This window comes from Echiichthys vipera (assembly GCF_963691815.1).
Source record: "Echiichthys vipera genome assembly, chromosome: 23".
Taxonomy (NCBI): domain Eukaryota; kingdom Metazoa; phylum Chordata; class Actinopteri; order Perciformes; family Trachinidae; genus Echiichthys; species Echiichthys vipera.
The window spans coordinates 18376420-18401266 of record NC_139848.1 but is presented as its reverse complement, the minus strand read 5'-3'; the positions used below and the strand labels follow the sequence as shown (position 1 = coordinate 18401266).

Below are 24847 nucleotides of genomic sequence, written 5' to 3'. Positions count from 1 at the left end.
GCAGCATCACCGTTAGTGACGATCTGGGCCGACAGACTAACAGCTGTCAGCAGCGTCACTAACATGGCGGCTTATTTCCATTTAGAGAGGGAATGTCTCCACAGACACTCAGCATGAGGGCAACAAGTGCTTTCATTAGTGGGTCACATGATCAATCACTATTGTTTTAACTCACTGTGATAGATAGGACCTTAAAGATAATGAAACAGATGAAAATCTGAGAGTACAATGTTCAGATATCTGAAGGATAATCTTTGATTTCAGCCAGACATTGAAATGTAACAGTATTAAGGGCTGTGCGTCAGTTATGACTTGTGCCTGGAGTTGCTGTTGATCTTCTGCCCCGGTGTTTGTCATCCAACAAATCAACTCCAGCCATGTCCCCATGCAGCGGAGCACAATATGATGCAATAGTATACTATGAATGTTTTCAACACACGCTCATTTAACTTACATATTGTTCATTGACAGGTCATTCTGGTATTAGTCTGCTAATGTGACTGTGGGTAATATTTCCAAAAATATGTTTCTTTAATATTCATTCCATTAGACATATGGTAGCAGCAAACCATCATCGTGGTGGAATCTCTACTATAATTATTATTAAAATGCATTCATAATGCTCATGTTGAAACAGACTTCAAGATATAATTAAAGGGCAGTGAGACGACAGTCATGGCTCCAATAAAAATATAAAGAATGATGAAATTAAATCACTCATTTGAAGTTTAGTTTATAAATGCACCTTTGGTTCACATTCTGCAGAATGCTGTGTAGACGTTCAAAATAACAACGCAATGAGTGAACATGACGGGCTGGCTGTGGATCAGAGGTAGAGCGGGTTGTCCATTCGAGAGATCGGTGGTTCGATCCCTGGCTCCTCCGGTCCGCATGTTGAAGTGTCCTTGGGCAAGACACTGAATCCTGTGCTGTGCATGGGTGTGTGAATGATTAGAATAGAGTAGATGGTGTGTAGATGTCCACTGCCATGGGACTACTCATTCTTTCACACTAGTCAAATTCACCCATTCACACAGACATTCAGATCAGAATCATTATTAAAGGATTTCTGATTCTGATCTGAATGTCTGTGTGAATGGGTGAACGTGACAAGTAGTGTGAAAGCGCCTTGAGTAGTCAAAAGACTAGAAAGGTGCTATAGAAGTACAAGTCCATTCACCATTTACCATGTCAGATAGTTGAGTTTTTTAATGATAAAAAGTTTCTTCATTTATGCATATTGTTCTTCTTTAGTGGTGAGTAATAAGTGAGTTTGCTCATTACTGCCACCTACCCATGGATGTATTCTCTTCCACCAACCAGCCATTTACAATCCATGAGGTGGCCACATTTTCACCACGCATTCTTCCATTATAAATACCAGTTTGTGTGTGTGTGTGTGTGTGTGTGTGTGTGTGTGTGTGTGTGTGGGGGGGGGGGGGGGGGGTAAGGCGTACACATGTTTTATACATCCGGTCCCTGGTCTTTATCCTGGACCCGAGTTAGCTCCCATGTTGCATTGGCTCCTCTATCCTAAAAAGCAAGAAAAATACATCAGTCCAATTTGCCTGTATATTGTTATAGTTGATGTCAGAGTAAATGCTGCAACTAGCTCTTTTTCTCTACTCAAACTTTTCATTTTGATGTGAGCCAACCCAGCATACCTTTATTAGCACACCCAAAGGTGTCAGGTCATTCCTGAGGCTATCGCACGCTTTGAGGAGAGGGATCCTCTCTGGGTAAAGTCCAGGTTTGTCGGGGGAGCCGGCGGTTGGACTGTCCTGACGAGCAAGTGCGAACGCTCGAACTTCACTTCTGAAACGAGTGAGCCGCTCCACGATGCCCTCCAGACTTCCACAACTACTGACCGCCTCAGCCTCCTGCACATGACGGCAGAATGGCACAGGTGAGAAAATGTGAGAAAACAACTGTTTCTAATGTAAAATAAGTTACACATTCATAAGGTTTCCTACACCTTTTCCAAAGTCAGATTCAAGCACTTTTCAAGCACTTCAAGGTGCATTTCCATGCTTTTCCAGCACCTTACCGCTGTGGTAAACTACATATTTGTATACAGCATACTACTCAGTACTCAGCAGACTTATTATTGCAATTGTTCATCACATTAAAGTAGCTGATATTGTCCTATAAACAATCAACATGTTTTGAGACATGAGGCATGACAAATTAAAAGGGAAACTAACTCGACTAACAGATGGACACAAATATAATCACCAATATGGAGATCTTTTCACTGTCTTATATCATATCCTCTTCCTCTTTGTCATAGGGCTATATTGTTGCCTAGAAACAATAAAAAAAGACACTGTTTCACTGATGTCCCTTCATTAACATTAAAAAAACACACACTATTTTGACTCCATCCCTGTCCTGCTGCCAATTGAAAATGAAAAAAAAACCAAATCTGCTAATTTGTAAATGTTATCTCTGAGCTCTGACCTTTATGTGCAGCAGATCGATCCCAAACACATCCAAGACATCTCTGATGTAGCTGATCATCGCTCCAAACACCGCAGGGCTCCGAGCTACTCCCTCAGACTGAAGGGATAGAAACAGACACACACACACACACTTGTAACCTTGTTGTTTTCTGCAGTTGGGTAGATGACTATCTGACGGGCAGACCGCAGTTTGTGAGATTACCAACAAATCTTCTAGTCGTCTGATCCGTAACATCAGGGCCCCCCAGGAAACTGTACTTTCCCTTTTCCTCTTCACCACATACACATCTGACTTTCAGTACTGCAGTCAGTCGTGTCATCTGCAGAAATTCTCTGATGACACGACTATTGTGGGGTGTGTTGAGGGCAGGGGGGGAGGCAGAGTACAGGGTCCTGGCTGACCGCTTTGTGAAGTGGTGTGGGGAGAACCACCGGCAGCTGAACGTGGAGAAGACGAGGGAGATGGTGGTGGACTTTAGGAGGAACATAATTCATAAACATCCGTCAGAGCCTCAATAACCCACCTGGACTAAAGCAGATCTGTAAATTCTTGCACATTCTCTGTACACATATTCATAGTATAGTATTTTTTAGTATCAGTATGTATATTACCTCTCCGGGAACCGTCAACTTATCGTGGTGGAGAGGTTTGTGTGTCCCTGTGAACCTGAGGGCTGTGTTGTCTGGAGCCTAGTGCTCCTGGTAGGGTCTTCCATCGCAGAGTGGTCTCAGGCGAGGGGCCGGACTAAGAATGGTTCACAAAGACTCACTGGACAAAGCAGGAAGAGGAAGAGAGACCCTGTCCGGAGGAAGCCCGGGGCCTCTGGAGCCAGGCCCAGACAGAGGGCTCGCTGGCTAGTCACGGATTGTCTATAACTAACTTTTGAATATAAGGATGCTCATAAGTGTACCTGGTACCAGAGCACCCTAGGCCAAAGGTTGATGATCGATTTTGTGATCGTATCATCTGATCTGAGGCCGTATGTTTTGCACTCGAGTGAAGAGAGGGGAAGAGCTGTCAACTGATCACCATCTGGTGATGAGTTGGGACAGAGGATAGTGGAAGATTCTGGACAGACCAGGTAAGCCCAAACGAGTAGTGCGGGTGAACTTGGAAAGTCTGGGGGAGGCCCCTGTCCAAGAGATCTTCAACTCACACCTCCAGTGGAGCTTTCAGGCATCCCTGTGGAGGTTAGGGACATTGAACCGGAGTGGGCAATGTTCATAGCTTCCCTAGCTGAAGCTGCAGCGGTGAGCTGTGGCCTCAAGGTCTTAGGTGCGTCAAGGGGCGGTAACCCTCGAACACTGTGGTGGACACCGGTGGTCAGGGAAGCTGTCCTAATGAAGAATGAGGCCTTCAGAGGCAAAGCAGCGGGTGTGGGAGGAGTTTGAAGAAGTCATGGAGAAGGACTTTCGGGCGGCACCAAGGTGCTTCTGGAAAACCATTCGACATCTCAGGAAGGGGAAACGGGGAACCGTCAAAGCTGTTCACAGTAAGGATGGGACGCTGGTGACCTCAGCCGATGATGTAATCGGGCGGTGGAAGGAGCACTCTGAGGAACTCCTTAATCCGACTAACACGTCCTCTTTTGTAGAGGCAGAGCTGGAGGATGATGGGGAATCACTGTCAATATCTCTGGCGGAAGTAACTGAGGTAGTCAAACAACTCCACAGTGGCAAAGCCCCAGGGATTGATGAGATTCGTCCAGAAATGCTGAAAGCTTTGGGTTTGGAGTGGCTGTCTTGGTTGACACGTCTCTTTAATATTGCATGGAAATCTGGGACAGTGCCAAGGGATTTGCAGACTAGGGTGGTGGTTCCCCTATTTAAAAAGGGGGACCAGAGGGTGTGTGACAATTACAGGGGTATCACACTACTCAGCCTCCCTAGTAAAGTTTACTCCAAGGTGCTGGAAAGGAGGGTTCGTCCTATTGTCGGTTCGCAGCAGAGTGTGAAACGGCTGGGATGAGAATCAGCACCTCTAAATCTGAGGCCATGGCTCTCAGCAGGAATCCGGTGGATTGCTTAATCCAGGTAGGGAATGAGTCTTTACCCCAAGTGAAGTGAGTTTGGCCGGAGAATCGGAGCAACGGGGGCGGTGTCGCTCTACTGCACCGTTGTGACGAAAAGAGAGCGGAGCCGGAAGACAAAGCTCTCGATCTACCGGTAAATCTTTGTTCCTAACCTCACCTATGGTCATGAAAGCTGGGTCATGACCGAAAGAACGAGGTCGCGGGTACAAGCGGCCGAATTGGGTTTTCTCAGGAGGGTGGCTGGAGTCTCCCTTACAGATAGGGTGAGAAGTTCAGCCATCCGTGAGGAACTCTGAGTAGAGCCACTGCTCCATTGCGTTGAAAGGGGCCAGTTGAGGTGGTTCGGGCATCTAGTAAGGATGCCCCCTTGGGCATGTCCAGCTGGGAGGAGGCCACGGGGAAGACGCAGGACTAGGTGGAGAGATTATATCTCCACACTGGTCTGGGAACGCCTCGGGATCCCCCAGTTAGAGCTGATTAATGTGGCCCGGGAAAGGGAAGTTTGGGGTCCCCTGCTAAAGCTTCTGCCCCCGCGACCCAACCCCGGATAAGCGGTTGAAGATGAGATTAGATGAGTATGTATATTATACCCATACTACAAATCCCATACATATCATATATTATATCATCATATATTGCATGTACATATACATTAGTATTTTATTTTACCATCATCCTGCCATTGCACCTTACTATTCATTTATTCATTTATCTTGCTTTATCTCGTGCTTATGTCTAAGTGCCCATGTTCAGTTCTGTGTTTAGTCCATCTATGTTATCCCCTGAGAGTCAGATGTCAGGCACAGTGAGTTACCTTAGAAATAGGCTGGAGTTGGCAATTTCCATAATAAACCAGATTCATCACAGCACTGATGGCTCTTGGGGTATCAAAGTCATCTGCCAGCGCTCTCATCACGCTGGATTTAGTCTCGGCCAACCTGAAAGACAACAACACAAGTTCTCAGCTTGCGTACGTCTCCCAGTGTATTGTCCTGCGCAAAGCACCTCATGAATGTTGATGCCTAGAAATGTTTCGTGATCTTTACAACTGAAAGTTGCTTATGAATTAGTTGTGGCTTACAATCACAAGTAACCCTGCAGGTTTGAATGTGCATGATAATGTTGATCAATAGTTAACGTGCGATATGAGGTGAAATATAATGCCAGAGGAATCATTATAGGAATAAAGATCCCTCTCTGCATCTCCAAAATTTGCATATGCATGAGTCAGCGTTTCAGTAACGGAAAATTTTCTTGTCAAGTTTTTAATAATTTTTTTAATGAGCTATACTTTACAATTCATGCCTATAGGTGTAATGTAGTAAGTATCGTATATTGTAAACACACATTATTCCAACCTTGCCTCCTCTACTCCCAGAGAGAGAGAGCGAAGGAGTGAGAAAGAGAGCAAGGGGCTTTTGACAGAGATTCCGCAAAGGCACTGGTCAGTCACACACACAATAAGCAAAAGCAGTGTAAAAAGCCATAATCAACAGAGCTCCGACGATACAATTCACCATGACTACAGGTAAATAAAAGGCAGATCCTGATAGAGGAATGCCCAGTGTATGTAGGGGGTGAGGCCTCAATAGCCATGCAGTTAGCAGTGTGCTATGTGCATGTGATTGATAAATACTTGTATGAAATCTGGTTGTTTTGGTCAAGATTATGCTCAAATATACAGTGGAGATCAAAAATTTGAAAACAGATTAGTAATACATGATTTATTCTGAAATGCTGTTATTTTTTGTTGTTCCTATTTGGTAGAATATCAGCTGTGACTATACCACTACTGTACAATCAATTTTTTTTTTAATAACCAAGGCACTTTAACAAAAAGCTGGATTCTGTAAAAAAAATTAGTGAGCAAAATTAGAGAACACTTTCAGATTCCTTCCAGTTATTGGTGTTAATCTGTACCTGGTGAACACTGACTTCATTGTTGGACACACCCTATTTATCTGCAGCTCTCCAGGTAACTTTGTAAGATGGAAGCTGCTCTAAGGAGACTGAAACCCTAAGACACCTAAGTCCCTCAAGTCCACGTAAAACAAGTGCACGGGAGGACAGGATTATGAGAAGACTCTCAATGGGGAATCAGTTCAACACTGCAGCTGGAGTTGGTCTCCAGTTCTGTGCTGAACAGGGCAATGATCGGTCTCTGCACACTGTCTCATCATTTAAGACTTTTTGAACTGAAACTCTGCAGTGACCAAACCTCTCATCAGCAGAAAGAATGAAAGGCTAGACTTGCCTTTGCTGAGGAGCATGTTGTGTGGACAGAGGAGAACTGGTCCAGAGTGACTTCAGTGATGAGGACGTTCACTTTATTTGGGTCTGATGGAAACATTAAGTTGGGCGTAGGACTGGGGAAAGACTGATTCCAAAGTGTGTAAAGAATTCAGTTCAATTTGGAGGAGGAAGGGTCATGGTTTGGGGGATGTTTTCTGCAGCAGGAGTTGGGCCTCTTGTACAGCTACATTGCAGGGGGAATGCAAATGTTTATGTGAACCTCCTTCAGCAACATGCAATACCTTCACTGCAACTGTCTCGAAATCAGCTGCAATTTCGGTGCAAGACAATGTCCCCTGTCACACTGTAAAACAGTTTCAGCAGTTCCTTGGAGCCGAGAATATTGAAACAATGAAATGTCCAGCCCAGAGTCCAGATCTAAACCCCAAAGAGAATCTCTGGAAAAGACTGAAGAAGAATGGACCAAGATCAAACCAGAGCAGTGTGAGAAACTAGTGATGTCCTGTTCATTTTTGAATCCTATAGAAGAAAACATTGTTGAAATCCTCTCTTCTGACACGGTGGTCACTGTTCTCTAATTTTGATCGCTGTTTTTTTCACTAAATAAAGGTTTTGTTGAAGTGCCTTGGTTCTTTAACAAAAACATGCTAGAACAGCAGTGGTATAGCCACAGCGGCTATTCTATCTAATTCTGAACAATAAAAAAAAGAATAAATCAAGCATTTCTACTTTGTTCTCTAATTTTGAGCTCCATTGTATATGCTGACTGTGCACAGGGAAAAGTTTCAATAAGTCCACACAATAAAGTTTTGCTTGGTGTAATCCAATAATTCATCATTTTAAAATGTAGTTGAAGATTAAACATATATGGGCTACATCAAAGACTTGCTCAGAAATATTAACATATAATCTCCAATAGTGTGGAAATTATGTTCCATCAGTGCCATGGATTGACATACAGGAAACCTACGGTAATTATGTGCTTGGATATGGACTGAGTCAATGAGGAAATAAAAGCATGTCTGGCTCTGTAAGAGGGCAGAGACAGAAAAACTCAGTATGTTGAAAAAAAGATACTCTGAAACTTAAAATCCAGAGTTTACCTCATCTCAGGGATAACTAATCCTGTTTTCTAAAAAAGGCCCCTGCCTTGTATGTCAGTATGAGACGCTTAAGGCATTGTTTCCACTGCATGATGCGGTCAGTTCGGTACAGGATGGTATGGTTTGGATTGGCAAAAGCCTGGTTAGAAAGGGATTAGTTTGACGTGGGCACGTGGAATATAATAGTCTTACTCAGGATGTCTGTAATATAAAAGGCCAATTCACACAGGATTACTAAATCTCTGTATTCCAACAGAGATAGGGAGGGTTTACTCAATTTACACACTGCTGTCACCTCCCTATCGCCATGTGCGTACTACGTAGCTTCCTATTATCACAAAATTAACTTAAAACAATCCTGAAGGACATAATTGATTATCAGAAGTGTTAAGAGTGCTTCTTCAAGCGCCTCTATGCTCTAAAATATGTGGATGTGGCGAAATTGTCCGCATTCGGATGCAATTAGTATTATCTGTGGTATTTTTTTCCGGACTGTTTAACAGAAGGTAAAAATCGCCGTAATTTTACTGACATGGCGCATTCGGATGGGACTAAAACCTAATGTAAAAATGACCTTACCCCACGTCCCCACTTAAAACTAATAGCGTGACATCATACCAGTGCAACGACAACGAACACAGGAGGTGCCTGCTGTGGCACCCTCTGTACGGTATAGGTTTGTTTTTTTATCATAATGGAAACGTAGTGAATTGCGTACAGTACTGTACTGAACCGCACTACAGCAGTGGAAACACACCATTAGGGACATGGCAAAGCTGTGGTTTTGGAGAACAAGCTTTACATCCAGCGAGCTGTTATCGGCTGGTTGTTATGGGGAGTGGCTGCTTGCTGACGCCATCGCGCACAAAGCAAAAATAAGAAGAAAAGAGGAAAATACAGGCAGAGGGTCAGGGGTATTTTGGGTCATAAGTGATGACTGAGAGGGGTTACGTTTGTATTAGTCTATACATTGTTTTTCAGGAGAATACTGCACATTATACCTCTAAAATGTTGCATATGCACATTTCACATTTTTCTATGCGTTGTAGGGAGCCTCACCTTGTGATGGCAACACCTGCTTTCCTGCCATCACAAAGTTCCCACTACACATCAAACCTGCTACCCGTTTCCACTTTATTATGGTGTTGAATAAAATACCACTTTTATTAAGGTTTAGTCTCCAACAGCCCTAACCCCTCACACAAAGAACAGAGAATATGAGACACAAATTCGAAGAAGACAGTTAACAACGACAAAAATTAATTGATCAAACTGGAGAGGAAGTTACTACCTCTCCCAGAGGAAAGCTTCCTGTGCAGGTGAACACTGCAGCTGACCCGTCATGTAGGCTTTAGCATCATGGATAAAGGTGGAAATGGTTCCCAGAGAGGTCCGTGCCTGCAACATGCTGCTGTCACTGTAGTCTATAGCTGCGGAGACACCTTTTGTTCAATATTTAAAACTTCACATTGTACTGCAATGAATGTCAAATAGGACACAGTTTAATTCCTGCCCCATTACTGTGGGGGGCATGGAAGCTTAAGTGTGCCACTAGAATGATTACCTCCTTTTTTCACTCATTAATTACAACCCTGTTTCTGTTGGGATTCTGTGTAAACTATCAATACAAATCAAATGCAATGACTTGCAACTCATTGAAAACCATTATGTCATTGAAAATACCACAGCGAAAACGTTGTGATTGGTTTTGCAAATCATCTTCGTTTAGAATTTGATGCCAGCAACACGTTTTAAAAAGAGTTAGTCCAAAGTGTTCATGTTTGCCACTCTGTTGCATCACCTTATTTTAACAACACTAAACTGATCAAATAAGACACACCACTTGTTATGATATTTTAATGCTTTGTCTATTTTTTATGAATATTAATATGCAGAAATTATATGGGACTTACCGGTCACATTTTGTGCTTTGTCTATTTTTATGAATATTAATAGGTAATTCCTACATATTAATATTCATAAAAAATAAATGCATTTTAAAATATCTAATTTTATAAGATAATTTCTGCATATTCAAGATGGCGCCGCCTGCGGCTGCCTCGGTGTTTTGCCGCGCAGCAGTTTTTTTTGTTTTGTTCGTTAATTCAGTGTTTTGTGATACGACTCGGAGCTCTTTCTCCAGAGAAGTGCTCATGAGCATCAGGGAAACAACTTCTGTGGATTTATTTCTTGACTTTCTTATCCCATCTGTGGAAATACTGGGCATTTTGGTCAAAAGGTGCCCTCCGCTTTGCTCATCCAGTGAAACGTGGAGTGAAACGTGGAGTGAGACGTGGGCTGCGCACACCAGGGAATATTCCTCTCCTATGTCAGATCACTGTGCAACAAACTGGACGAACTTCAGCTACTGGTGAGAAAAAACAGAGACTTTTCCACATCTTCACTGAAAGTTGGCTGTGTGGATCCTTACCGGACTCTGCGCTGCAGCTGGCAGGCTTCCAGCTGTTCCGAGCGGAGCGCGACACAGAGCTTTCGATAAGCTGTGTGGAGCGGACTAACCCGGGCTCCTTCGTTATTGTCCGTGGTGACTTTAATAGAGGCAATCTCAGCCATGAACTTCCCAAATTTCGTCAGCTTATTAAATGCCCTACCAGAGAGGAGAAGACTCATCACTGCCACACAACAGTCAACAGAGCCTATCACGGCGTCCCCTGAGCTGCACTGGGCCACTCTGACCACGCCATGGTTCGCCTGATTCCTGCATACAGGCATAAACTAAAACTCTCTAAGCCTGTTACTAGGACATCAAAGAAGTGGAGCAGTGAAGCTGTGGAGGATCTCCAGGCGTGCTTGGACTGTACTGACTGGGATGTTTTCAGGTCTTCCACAGACTGTCTGGATGAGTACACAGATGCTGTGACATCATATATCAGCTTCTGTGAGGACAGCTGTGTACCATCACACACAAGGGTAAACTACAACAACGGCAAACCCTGGTTTACAGCAGAACTCAGACAGCTAAGGTTGGAATAGGAAGAAGTGTTCAGGACTGGGGACAAAGAACGGTTTAAAGAGTCTAAATATAGGTTTAGCAAAGCGGTGAGAGATGCTAAACCCATGTACTCAAAGAAACTCCAGTAGCAGTTCTCAGCAAACGACTCAGCATCTGTCTGGAACGGTCTGAGGCTGCTCACCAACTACAAACAGTCAACCCCCCACCCTGAAGCACTGTGCTGTTCAGCTATCTCCAATGTTCACAGACATTTTTAACACCTCGCTGGAGACCTGCCACGTACCAGCCTGCTTCAAATCCTCCACCATCATCCCAATCCCCCAAAAAACAAGGCCCACAGAACTCAATGACTACAGACCCACCACCTTGAGCTCTGTGGTCATGAAATCCTTTGAGTGCCTTGTTTTGTCCCATCTCAAATCCATCACAGACCCACTCCTGGACCCCTGCAGTTCGCCTACAGAGCCAACAGGTCTGTGGACGATGCTGTAAACATGGCCCTCCACTTCATCCTCCAACACCCGGACTCAGCAGGAACCTACACCAGGATCCTGTTTGTGGACTTCAGCTCCACATTTAACAACATCCTCCCGACCCTGCTACAGGACAAGCTTTCCCAGCTGTGTGTGCCCGACTCCACCTGCAGGTGGATCACTGACTTTCACCTGCAGGTGGATCACTGACTCACTGACACTGAGCATGTGAAGCTGGGGAAGTACATCTCCGGCTGCCTGACCATCAGCACCGGTTCCCCTCAAGCCTGTGTACTTTCTCCACTTCTATTCTCCCGGTACAGTCCGTCACGCTCCTGAAGTTTGCGGATGACACCACCCTCATTGGACTGATCTCTGATAGAGAAGAGACTGCCTACAGGTGGGTGATTGACCACCTGGGGACTTGATGAGGACAAAATAACTTAGAGCTCAATGCTCTAAAGACAGTGGAGATGGTTGTGGACTTCAGAAGGAACACAGCCCCACCCTCCCCCATCACCCCGTGTGACTCCTCAGTGGACACTGTGGAGTCCATGTATTGTAATCACGTACCATCTTTATGTTGATTAGGTTGCTGCAGTCTGTCTTAAGTTTGTTTATTGTTATTAGGAGGCAGATGGCTTTCCAAACAGCACTTTCAACATACAAAAAATTAGCTCCCTTGGAGAAGTAGAACGAGGTATGTGAAACTCAAATTTTGGGCAATTACTTTTATACTTGAGGTGTCTAGATTTATTTTTGGTTGATCAAGTTTTAACAATGAGTGTAAACATTTTCTAATAAATGTATCTCTTTCTGATTTTATTATTGAATGGGGGCGATTGTATTGAGGATTCGGAAATTGTAAATCAAATGTTTCATGTGTTTAATCTAACCTCTTTATTTTCTTTCTGTATTTACTTTTCATAGTTTTCACGGTGCTACAGCAAACAATAAAAATTAAGCACCCGTCAGAATCTCTCCACCTCATTTTGTTGACGCCAAGGGTCCGCTACACGTTATATTAATGTCCACATACTCATGGTGCCTTACATTAACGCCATTGCCTGCACATTATAGTTCTATCCATTCTATTATATCCATATGAACAGTCTGGTCTCCCGTAAGGACTGCAACAATGTTGGCTTTGGTGAGCCCCTGGATGTTTCACGGAGAACTTTGATGACGCTTACCGCAATCTTAACACTGATTGGCTGTCGCAGCACAGCTTCAGGCCTGAGGCGATAGATGCAATGGATGCTTCATTGCATCGCTCTTAGCGCTCAGGTTGCCCAAAGCGACATCACGAGTCATCACGTCATTAACATTGATTTTAAATGGCAGCTTGACTCTTTCATCGCCTCCATCGCTTTTGGTGTGAACTCACGGTTAGGCAGATGATAGTGGCTGCCTGCCCATGGAGCTAACAGTAGCGGTCTGCAACTTAGTTATAGTCTTGGAATCCTGGACCTGGCATCAGTTCCTCCTTGTTTGGCCTGTTTTTCTACATCAGCAGATGTATTCAGGTTTTGTAGTGAAATGAGGATGTCTTGTTATAAGTCATCATTTCAACTTCATAATCAGCTGTTCTCTTTTAAGGGTGCGTCAGTAATAAAATAGAAACCGGGCGTCCGACAAAAGCTCAGTTGCAAATAGCGAAGCATCGGGCAGTGCCACTTGCTGCCAGTTAGGACATTCTAATAGGAAACAAAGTGCTTTATCACAGACACTCGCTCGAGTCCCCTGCTGTTAGGACACTGTGTTAGATTCTATCAAAATTGTAATTATTATACAAAAGTATAAAATAACCTAACTTCATTCACTCTCTGTGTATAGATCAAGACACACTGGAACAGGTTACTGGGCAACATTCAGCGTGCATGAGAATGAGTATTAATGTGAAAGAGTTGAATTTCAACAGGGCCATTGAGTTAAACCAAGGAGGATCGCCTGTAGCGCTACTACAGCATGTCAGTTCTGACATAAGTAGTGACCTCCTTTGCACATTCTTTAGTTAAAATTGCACAAATACTTCTTGTTTCAGTTGCTGTTTAGCCCTGTATTTATTTATATTTGTATTGTTTGTTCCAGATATTATTTTGAAAAGATTACTATTTATTTACAACAATGTCCTGCCCTGGAGGGTTCAAGTTTCTTTGCCGGTGTTGTATCAAAGTTGTTCCCCCGTCTGTGGCCAGTTAACCTTATTAATTGTGAGATGTTCCACCAGGTGTTTTCTTTTAGCATTTCACAACTTTCAATCTTTTGTTGCCAATATCCCAACTTTTGTGAAACGTGTTGCTGATGAAGTTTGTGATATGTTGTCTTTGTGCCATTTTCAAATAAATATGGGCTCTTTCAATGTTTTGCAAATCATCACATTCTGTTTCCATTTACATTTTACACAGTACCACAACATCAAGGTTGTGCATTGATTGCCTGATAAATGTTTGCCTGAAAAACAACAAAAAATATTGGACCGATACAGTTATTGGTCTGTCTTTAAATTAAATTACAAAAATGGATTCAAAATGCATTTTTCAATTTTTTGATATGCTTTCATATCACATTGCACTGGGTAAAAGTGCACAATGGAGAAGCAGTCTACAGTCTGATGCAGACCAAGACATTTATAAAAAAAAAAAATACTTATTTTTCTCACCTGATCTGTATTTGGTCAAAAGACAAAACATCCGGAATTCATCGGAAGAGTAAGACTGCAGGAAATCCTAATGGAAGACAAAAAAAAACATGACTGTTTTCACAAACTGGAGTATGCAATATGGAGGACTCTGGGATTTATGTGATGAGTAAATCATGATGCTTTTACCTTGATGGTGATATAGTTCTTTAAGGATTTGGACATTTTCTCTGAACTGCCTTTGAGGTGTAAGTGCCCTAAAAAACAGTAACAACCAATCAGGTGCACATAGTTCGAAACAGAAACAGTCACTTGTTTTAACCAACCCCTCACCACAGTGACTTCTTGGTTGATCCAATCAGGAAGTGCCAAAAACTGCAGTTCTCTGAGAGTCACTAGGGGCCGGTTTCATAATAGAGCAGTTTCTCATTGACCCCCATGTTAAACAGGCTGTTTTCACAGCATCATTAAACCTGTTTAAGGCCTGGTACAAAAAACATTCTAGTCTGTATGTTTAGGTCATATCTCCATGACAACACTGGGGGGGGATGTACCAGGCTAGTTTTTATTTTATGGGAGGTTAAAGTTTATGAATAATTAGGGGCTGGGCTTCTTGAGTGACAGCTAGCCGCTGGACCTCACGTCTCCTCGGAGGCTAGCTGTCAGGATTAGCATGCTTACTCTGTCATCTTGACCTGGACTGTGGTCATTTATGAGGTGGTGTTACCATAAGTGACAAGATGGTGTGCTCTTTGATCAACTGTTTAGCAACACAAGGTGTTAGCTCTGTTATGCTAATTAAATAGCCGCACTTGCACCATGACTTGAATACAGCCTACTATTAATCACACACACACTTGATGCTAATCTGGAGCGCAAGGAGGATTCCGGCCGTGAGGGTCGGTGTTTTACAGTCTAAGAGCATGGTACTGCGTTGAATATCAGTTTAAATCATAGATCATAAATGCTGTCTGCACTTCACTCCCGGAGCCGGTTTGTTCTCCGCTAGAGACTGACACTGGAGTGCCTGTACTTTCTACCCTCTGAAAAAATCCTGTTCCTGTCCCGGCCCTGGAAAAAAATTTCTCAACATTGACTCCCACTCCAATTTATCTAGTAGCATGTTCTGTTAGCCTAATTTTGGGGCGATGGTGCCAATGCGGCTAATCCAGTTCCACTTGGAATCCTATTGGTTGAGGATTTCCACACAAAAAATCTAGTCTGGGTATCACTATCCCCATCTTCTTCTGCTGGTGATTTAAATTCGCACTGCACAAGCACCTGGAAAAGAGCAGGTCTATTCCTCCTGTTTCCCATCCCTTTTTTCTGTATCCAATCACCAAGCTGGCTTTTTTCACCTGGCGCGCTGTTGGCTGGTTAAACCCTATGACGAGAGAGAAGCGTTGCAAGCAGTTTTGTGTTTACAATTTGCATTCAACATGGCGGCCACGAAGCGCAGCAAACACTACCCATTGATATAGCTGTCACTGCAGTTTGAAATGATTTCAGTGGCAAGTTTACTTTGAAAACTGAGCAGAAACTTGCCCTGGAGGAATTCCTTCATAGAAAGGATGTATCTGCTTTACTGTCGACTTGTTTTGGTAAAAGTTTAATCTACCAGTTAGTCCCGCTGGTGGCCAAACGAAGGGAGCCCAGTCTAAACCCTGTTGTTGCTGTCGTCTATGCGTATTACGTCATCCCGATTGTTGGTCTTATTGGTTGATGGACTGTCCAATTGCGTGCAGCCATTTGAACTCAACCGCCTCTTGTGCAGAAGCAAATGACAGCAGCCTTCCCAGACTAACGTACAATTGTAGATTGAACTTGGTCTGGCAATAGCCAGGCTCCAAAAAATCCAGGCGAGAAGCAGAAATCTGCAAGTAGACTACTCGAGAGCGCTGGGAGCAGGAAATCTGTGCGAGGAACAATGTATTTGCACACAAGCATACAGTTTCGGCAGAAACAGAATAGATGTGAATGCAAGAAGAAACTATTTGAGCACAAGAAGGAGCTATTTGTGTGCGAGAGCAGAATTTGAAGGAGAGAATGAAAATCTGAACGTGAAATCAGTAAATAATGCGCTTAAACCAAAAGGCCACGCTCTTGAGCACTAAAAATCAGAAATACTTTAACACTGTCAGGGGGAAATTATTTTTGTGACAAAACTCCAGATATACAAACAACAAATATTATACAGACAACATATATTCGAGAAACTCAAATTTAAATTTACAGAAATTAATATTTACAGTAGTGAAATATATACAGGATCAAAAATACCAGACCTATGTGCAAACAAACAGATTGTCTGTGGTTAACTCCGTATAACAGAGAGGAGGTGACTCCAAGGGTTGCATTGTATAGTTTAATGACCACAGACAGGAAAGATTTCCTGTGGTGTTCAGTCTGTTGGTGTCTGCGACCTTCAGCCCACTGCCCCAGCATGTGACAACGAAGAAGATCGCACTGGCCACAACAGACTCATAGAACATTCTCAGCTTTGTCCGGCAGATGTTAAAGAAGGAAGAAGAGTCAACTTTGGCCCTTTTGATAGACGGCCTCTGCGTTTCTAGTCCAGTTTATCTTATTATTGAAGTACACCCCCAGGTACTTCTACTCCTCTACAGTCCTGTATTCACTTTCATCCCCCTGTCAAATGCAGCCAACTATTGCTGAGTCATCAGAAAACTTCTGAAGGTGGCAGGACTCAATAGTTGAAGTCTCAGGTGAAGAGGGTGAAGAGAAAGGGAGAGAGGACAGTCCCCTGTGGGGCCCCAGTGTTGCTGACCACCCTGTCAGGCACACAGTTCTGCCCATCAGCTAATCCACAATCAAGGACACGGTGGGGGCCTCCACCTGCATCGCAGCCATCTTTTCACCCAGTAGAGCCGGACGGATGATGTTGAATGTACTGGAGAAGTCAAAGAACATGACTCTCACAGTACTCAAACGCTTGTCCAGATGACTGTAGACTCTGTTCAGCAGGTAGGTGATGTAGTCCTCAACTTCCAGGCGGGGCAGGTAGGCGAACTGTAGTGGATTAGTGAAGGGCCTGACCATAGGCCTTAGCTGCTCCAGGATGAGTCTCTCCATGGTCTTCATGATGTTGGACGTCAGGGCCACCGGTCTGTAGTCCTGAGGGCCACAGCATCTTTGGCAAAGGCACGAGGCAGGACTTCTTTCACAGCACAGGGACTCTCTGGAGGTGCAGGCTCAGGCTAAAGACTTGACTCAGTACTCCACACAGCTGGGGGGCACAGGCTTTAAGCACCCTGGGAAATACGCCATCGGGGCCTGCAGCTTTGCCAGAGTGGAGTCACATCAGCTGTCTTCTCGCCAGGTCAGACGTGAAGGACACTGTAGAGGTGCCCATTGGGGGAGGGCTGAGGTCATCAGGTTGTGGAGGACATGATGTTGAGCACGGGGGAGGGGTGGAATAGGTAGATGTGAAGTGAGGTGATGAGGGGCAGACAAGGGCTCTGTAAGGAGGAGGAGTAGGGGAAGGTAAAGTGGAATTAGTTGAGGGGCCGGCAGCAGCAGAGTCATGTGGGGGATGGGCCGCAGTATCAAACCTATTGAAAAATAGGTTCAGTTCATTGGCCTGGTCCACACGGTCCTCCAACCCTGTGCTACCAATCTTCTGGAACCCGGTGATGGTTCTCATGCCACTCCACACATCACTCATGTTGTTCCGCTGGAGTTTGTTCTCCAGCTTTCTCCTTTAATTGTCTTTAGCTTCTCCGATTCAAATTCTGGGAACCCCCTGCACTCTCCTCACCTCTTCATGGTTGCCATCTCTGAATGCTCTCTTCTTTTAATTCAGGATGGCCTTAATGTCCTCGGTGATTCAGGGTTTGTTGTTGGCATAGGAGGTTACAGTCTGAGCGGGACATTGCAAACCACCCAAAAATGCATTTAGTCCATGATGCATCCGTGAGCCCATCGATGTCCTCCCCGTGCAGCTCACAAAGTGGAGGCCAGTCAGTTACTTCAAAGCAGCCCTGCAGTGTCTCATAAGCCTCCTCACAGTCCTTGTGGTCGTAGGCTTTATCTTCACCAGAGGCACATAGCAAAGACCGGAGCAGTAACAGACAGTAACAGACAGCGTGCAACTTCCGCGCATTCACACTAGTGTACGTAAAAATGTGCAGGAATTACAGATAAGGCTTGTTGCGACTTGGCTCGCAACTGTTTGCCATTTTCAAAATGTAGGTCACCAGAAAAAAAAGTTTAGATGTTGATTATATATTAAAGTCAGGTGCTAAGTCTTTCTTGTGAACATGCAACCACAAGACAGGATTCACACATTGAATTATTATGGACCTTTAGAAAAAAAATGTCCGGGTTTTAGCATTTACCTGAGTGGAGGAAGTAGTTTGCCCACTGTCCACACTGGTGATAGGCTTCACTCTGAGCGACCTCATTCTCATGGTGAGGAAAGGCCAGGTCAATACCTCCAGAGTGGATATCCAGCTGGCTCCCAAACACTAAGCTGAAACCACAGACACATCAACACTATAGACTGATGAGTCTGGAGAGCATGCAATATCTTTATTAAGCAATCTATTGATCATTTCCCCAAACTCCTAGAGACCATAATAGTACAGGATTAGGGCCACATGTTGTCCAAGTCAGAATTCTGAACATTAGAACCTTTGTGAATGATTTATTCAGCATGAATTTACATCAAATAAGCCACCAAGACAAGTTTTTTGGGTGATAAGAAATCCCTGACAGTCACTAGCAGCCAGACATGGCTAACACTGAGTAGCTCAGGGCAGAGCAGTGAACCATCCAAAACCACTAACCTCTGCAGTAGCCTGATAAGAGTCCCTATGCAGAAAACGATGCACCGACAATCCGAACAACTTTATTTTATTTTAATAAATAAATAAATAAATTTTAATTTTACAATGCTACAAGCCTTGGCAGGAGGCCAAACAAGTCGATTACAGAGTTCAGTTCTATTGAACCTCAATAGAACTGAACTCCAGTACATTCGGTAATTGACTTGTATTCTACTGCAGAGATTTGGTGTTTCTTTGAGTAATATTAGAGGTAAAAAAATAGAGAAAAAAGACATTTGGGATGGCTTAGCGCTCTGCCCCGAGCTACTCAGTGTTAGCCATGTTTGGCTGCTAGCGACTGTCCGGGATTTCTCTGTTAACACTGTAGGTGGTAACCCAAAAAACTTGCATATGAGTTGCATATGAGTTGTCCTGATTTAGAATTCAGTAGCTTAGAGTAACTTATTAATGCAACATTTCAGTCACGTAGATCTTAAATCAAGAATTCTGTTTGCCTTTTCTTATGCATTGAGGGCCTGGCAATGTTGAGCCTGCATCCTCACATTGTCCCAAGTATAGACATAGTATACCGTAATTTCCGGACTATAAGTCGCTACTTTTTTCCCTCGTTCTGGTCCCTGAGGCTTATACAACGGTGCAGCTTTTCTACGGCTTACGGTAACCAGGGGCGCGCACTACCGAGGATGCGCGAGACCGAGGCAGACATCTGGCGCCAGGTAACGAGAGCAAAACAAAGAGTAGGAGAGCTTCAGCGACAGTTTGCGCGAAGGAAGTGTTCATGCAAACACCCTCAACATGGAAAACAAACGGAGAAGTGCATATGATGCTGCTATGATGCTGCTTTTTTTAAAGGCAATCGATCTGGCTGTCAAAGAAGGAAATAGAGCTGCTGCACGTACCCTTGACATCAATGAATGGCTGGTTATTTTGATAACGTAAATGGCCGCGGGACTGCACTTTTACTGCCGTGTTACAGGCGAGCACTTTGTATTACTTTGCACCGTTGTATTATTTGTACTCTGCACGAATGCTGTTCGCCATGTCAAAGATGTGAAAGTTTGATTGAATGATTGAAAGATTTATTGTTAATAAATGGGACGCTTTGCGTTCCCAAACAGTCATCTCTGTCCCGACAATCCCCTCCGTGGTATTAGGAATCCCTATATACTACGGTAATTACACATCAAAACGCCTGCGGTTTATAGTCTGGTGCGGCTTTTATATGGAGCAATCTGTATTTTCCCCTAAATGTAGCTGGTGAGGCTTATAGTCAGGTGCGCTTTATAGTCCGGAAATTACGGTAGATATAGTATAAAACTAATTAAATAATAATAACGATCCAAACCTAGCAATGGTAGAGCATTCAATATGCCAGCCAGGTCTTCCTCTGCCCCAAGGCGATTCCCAGTATGGTTCCTGAGGTTTGGCTTGCTTCCAAAGTGTAAAATCCCTTGGGTCACGTTTACTCGTGCTACCTAGAGAACCTGGAGAATACAGTTTGTTGTCCATTAGTAAAATATACAGTTTGCTTAATACCAGGCGTGCAACCTCATCAAGGGTGAAAAAGGTGACAACCTATTACTGAATTTAACTATAAAGACAGCTAAAAGTGAATTTCACCACAACACAGTGCTGCTCTACAGCAAACTTAATTTATCTAGCTTCAAACAGGCTAATCTAACCACCAACATGGCCGAATAACTACAAGCAGAAGTTGCTTTCTGTCAACTTATTCCTCCAAGTTTCACATCAGTCTTGTAGTTATGATATGTTGCCTGAAGCATCTAAAAGTTAGGCATCAGGAATGAGATCGGTTGGAGGCATAGAGTGAGTCTATTCCTATGGCAACATAGATATATGCAAAATGACACAGATGACTGGCAGATTCTTGGATGAAGACACGTCTGACACGTACACCCATCTCATCTCATCTTCAACCTCTTATCCGGGGTCAGGTCGCAGGGGCAGCAGCTTTAGCAGGGGACCCCAAACTTCCCTTTCCCGGGCCACATTAACCAGCTTTAACTGGGGGATCCCGAGGCAAGAAATTACAACAGGAAGAACAGCTGAAGAGAATATATTCTGCTGTAACGGACGCAGTACTTCATTATTTTACAGTTAGGGCTAAAATTATGAAAACTAGATTAAGGTAGTATTGAAGAGGAGTTTCCCCATTGCAAGAGAAACTAAACGGGATTGTACTACTCTTGGTGTAGAGCATTTCTTCAAATTTTCTTCTGTAATCTTAAAATGCTCGAATAAGCGTATTGCACACTAAAATGTTAAATAAATCTTACCGGGTGTTGAAACTCGAAAACATTCAATTCTCATATATTTTCGATAAAAGTCTGACCTATCCTTTTATTACGTCTAAATAAAATAAAATCGGCCAAGCTTCCTGCCTGTCATCCTTCGCGCCGTTTCACTTGTGGAAAGTGGAACATCCTACTAGCGAAGTCGTGGTAGGCCGCTCTCCCTCAAATTCAATTGTAGGAGGTTTCCACTTTGACAGGCACTCCACTGAACTTTGCCTCGTTTGAGGTGCGAAATTTCAGACTTCCCATGGCACTGACTGAAGCAGACAGAAACACTTACCAGGTTCTCCCAGAGAATCCACAGCTCCCACAAACTTGCCGTAACGCTCACCAATGGACTGGATGTCAAAATACACAGCACCTACAACCAAGGCATTGCACGCAAAAGTTGACTCAGGTATTGTTAGGATACAGCCATTATTCCATAGGAAAATGAATAATCCCTAAAGTTCCTACATACTGTAATCACCTTCTTTTGTTGCGTAAGCATGCCCTTTTTCGATGATCCCCTCAATAAACGTGACAATATGATGCACATTCTCAGTGACTCTTAAATACACTGCAGGAGGAATCACCTTCAAAGCAAACAGAAAATAAAGTTTATAGATAAACACCACAAAAATTAACTTCACAGGGCTCATGACTAACGTTTAAAATGGTTGCTATGCTGGCAACCAGGCATTGACTTTTTTTTTGCCAAAACTGAAAATATGCTCGCAATGTTTAGTAATGTTGTGTGACTAATGTTACAACCCTGAGGTTAATGGAGTTGGGAAGGTCATCTTTCAGGTTTCCCCCAGGCTGGATCATAACGGCAATTGAAGTGTTATTCCGGCGCAAAACCATCCCAGGGACTTTTTCAGCACTTCAATACAGCAAATAAGCCATCAAGACAGTTTTTTTCGTGTAACGGAGAAATCCCGGAGAATCGCTAACAGTCGGACTTGGCTAACACGGATTAGCTCAGGGCAGTATGGTGAAGGCATTAAAACAGCTTTTTTTGACCCTAATCCTGCCATAAAAGAAAGCACCAATGGGCTCCTTCCTTTTGGATTGACCTGGGTAATCCACTTGAATGGAATTTACTATGAGAGGAGCTGGTACATGGGCCTCAATGGCTTAATTGATGTAAGTAAGTACCGAAAAAGACCATGGGATGATTTTGCGCCGGAATTACACTTTAAATATCAGCCTTGATGTAAATAAAATGTCATAGTTTCATGAAAAAAAAGACATGAATCACACACCTTTAATGACAACATATCCTTTTTGAATTCATCCTCATACATGGTGGCTATGGTGGTCGGGGAAACATTTTCCTATGAAGCAAGGGAAACACATTTTCTGAATAAACAGGGTTTCAGCAAAGGCGAATTATAAAAGAAGTCACAAGAATCAGTAATTTAAACACACTCTTTTCTTACCTCCCAACTTCTTTTGATAATTTTGTCATCAATGTCAGTGATGACCATAGCGTGGATGACAGTGATTCCAAACACCCTGGACAAAATCCTCTGCAGGATATCAAACCTGACGTATGAACTGTGACAAGAGATACACAAAGGCGTTAAAGTTGTAATCCCAAAAATTTGAGACATCTCGTTTCTAGTGGCCTCTTTCGTGGTAAGATAAATTGCAGGCAAACCTTTTCTTTCCAATGTTATCCAGCTGCTGTACAGGAGACCAAAAAAGACCTGTTTTTTACAAAAACGCCTCCTACACAACTGGATGATAACATTGTTTTTTAAATTATACTTTTGTATCCAAATACTTAAAAAGGCGTAATCCACTGATCTACTAGAAGCCACAGTTCCAGTATCCTAACTTTTTTTATGCATGTGCATAACCCAAGAGTCAACCGATAACGTTAGTTAGCATACTGCAGCTCACAGCATATGGCCATTTATGAAAATCAAATCAAATCGGCGCTCAGGAGGACAGTCAAAGGTTGTATTGATGCTGCATGTGAATTTCTATGTTAAATCCCTAATAAATTGTTAAAATGTTGATGGTGTTAAAGTGTGGTTTTGTTTAAAGGTTGTGTGTCCTGACTGCCAGCTGTAATAGCCCAGGGCTAATTTATTTCACTAGCGAGTGAGTAACGGTTGTTCGTGCAGTTAGCTCTCTAATAAATGGCTACTGCTTCTTCTCCGGTAAAACACGGCCAAATAGCGTTGCGTTATACGGAAGTACAATGTAATGTATATCTTATGTACACCATAGACTGTATAAAAATTGGACGTAGAATATCCGTCGGGGTCCGTTCTCTCAACTTGATCCAATCGTACTCGCCTACGGGAGACTCCATCTTGTCAGAATTTGACTCCGCCTCATTTCCTGTTACCATCCATCTTGCTGGCGTTTACCTCTGAGCAGAAGTGAGGGCCAGAGGCTAGCTGTCACTCAAGAGGCCACTCCCCCTAATTGTTCATAAACTTTAACCTGGAAAAAAAATAAAAACTAGCCAAACAAAAATCCCCCCCCCCTCAGTGTTGTCATGGAGATATGACCTAAACATGCAGACTAGAATGTTCTTTTGTACCAGGCCTTAAATAGGTTTAATGATGCTGTGAAAACGGCCTGTTTAACATGGGGGTCAATGAGAAACTGATCTGATATGAAACCTGCCCCTAGTGGACACTCAGAGAACTGACGTTTCTGGCACTTACTGATTGGATCAACTAGGAAGTCGCTGGGGCAGAGGCTTGATGTACACTCAAATTACTGGTGCATTCTGGGTATTTTAGAGTCGACTTTATCCAGATGTCCAGTGTGATTTAACACCCTTTCTAAATAAGATTTCCAGGTCAAATGCTCCGTTATAACAAAACAGACAACGGCCAAACATGTGAACAATTACGATCACCTCTAACGTCAGAAAGAGGTAAAATTACAGATCTGTTCAAACAACGGGGGAACACGGCACTGCAGCGTTGTAGAAATACGGGGCTTGGAACCGGAAATCATATTTTGAAAGGGCGTTACGTCACGATTTATCAACTGGATACTGGATTAAATTAACCACGGAGAATTCTAAAAATGGCGTACACACTACAGTGTATAGTGCACTACTTCTGTGATAGGAAACGATTTCAAACACAGCTATTAACCTCTCTACTTCCGGCCCGTCCCCTGTACGTTACCCTCCTAAATGCACACACACTCACAAACACACAAGTTCCTACGTACATGAAATATAAGTGTTTATCATTACCATGCATGACCGAGGTGGGCGTGGTCGTATACGGTGGGTCCACAGCTATACCTGCAACACAACACATGTGAACTACTGTGTCAGGTCATTATGTGCATATTCATCACATAATGATAGTCCGTACCAGGTAGCTACTCCCTCTTTTGCGAGAATGAGTGGCTCTTTTTGTTTGGTCAGGCTGTTGTAAGTCTTTACGCCCGTGGCAAACCCACTCGGTTTCACCCATTTCTTCCCCGAATTGCCGCTACAGAGTCCACCTGATGTGAATTTGACTGCCGCAGCAGACGGAGCTGGGTTGAAAGGTCCACAGAGGACCTTTGCTTTCCATAACACCGACCTCACGGAGCACCTCCACATAGCGAGGCTACTATGTGTGAAGTAACATGCGCACTGTTAGCTTAACCTAGCTACTCGACTCGCATATCAGTACTGGCACTGTCTGCAATATTCACTAATGTTAAATAATGTTAGCTTATTTTAGCAAAGGCTAGCAAAGGCTGTTTTCATGCGCATCCATGTCACCTCCGCAATTCTCGTGAGAGTTTCATACCGGAAGTGTTCAGACGTGTCA

General features: G+C 43.5%; 1 protein-coding gene across 2 annotated transcripts; it reads right to left on the bottom strand.

Moving 5' to 3' along the window:
* Window positions 1–1438: 1438 nt before the first annotated feature.
* On the bottom strand, window positions 1439–24790 carry cars2 (cysteinyl-tRNA synthetase 2, mitochondrial). Of its 2 annotated transcripts, XM_083938180.1 has the most exons (15): window positions 24401–24790; window positions 24277–24327; window positions 22487–22604; window positions 22310–22381; window positions 21532–21637; window positions 21343–21423; window positions 20093–20231; window positions 18298–18431; window positions 14129–14196; window positions 13961–14027; window positions 9143–9281; window positions 5310–5433; window positions 2461–2559; window positions 1665–1880; window positions 1439–1533 (listed from the first exon to the last, which is right to left on the bottom strand). In XM_083938180.1, exons 1-15 carry the CDS (start codon window positions 24631–24633, stop codon window positions 1465–1467), a joined length of 1716 nt encoding a protein of 571 aa, XP_083794306.1. In that variant the 5' UTR covers window positions 24634–24790; the 3' UTR covers window positions 1439–1464. The 2 variants fall into 2 exon arrangements, with proteins under 2 accessions (XP_083794306.1, XP_083794307.1); XM_083938181.1 differs by lacking the exons at window positions 1439–1533; window positions 1665–1880 and adding an exon at window positions 2235–2304.
* Window positions 24791–24847: the final 57 nt, after the last annotated feature.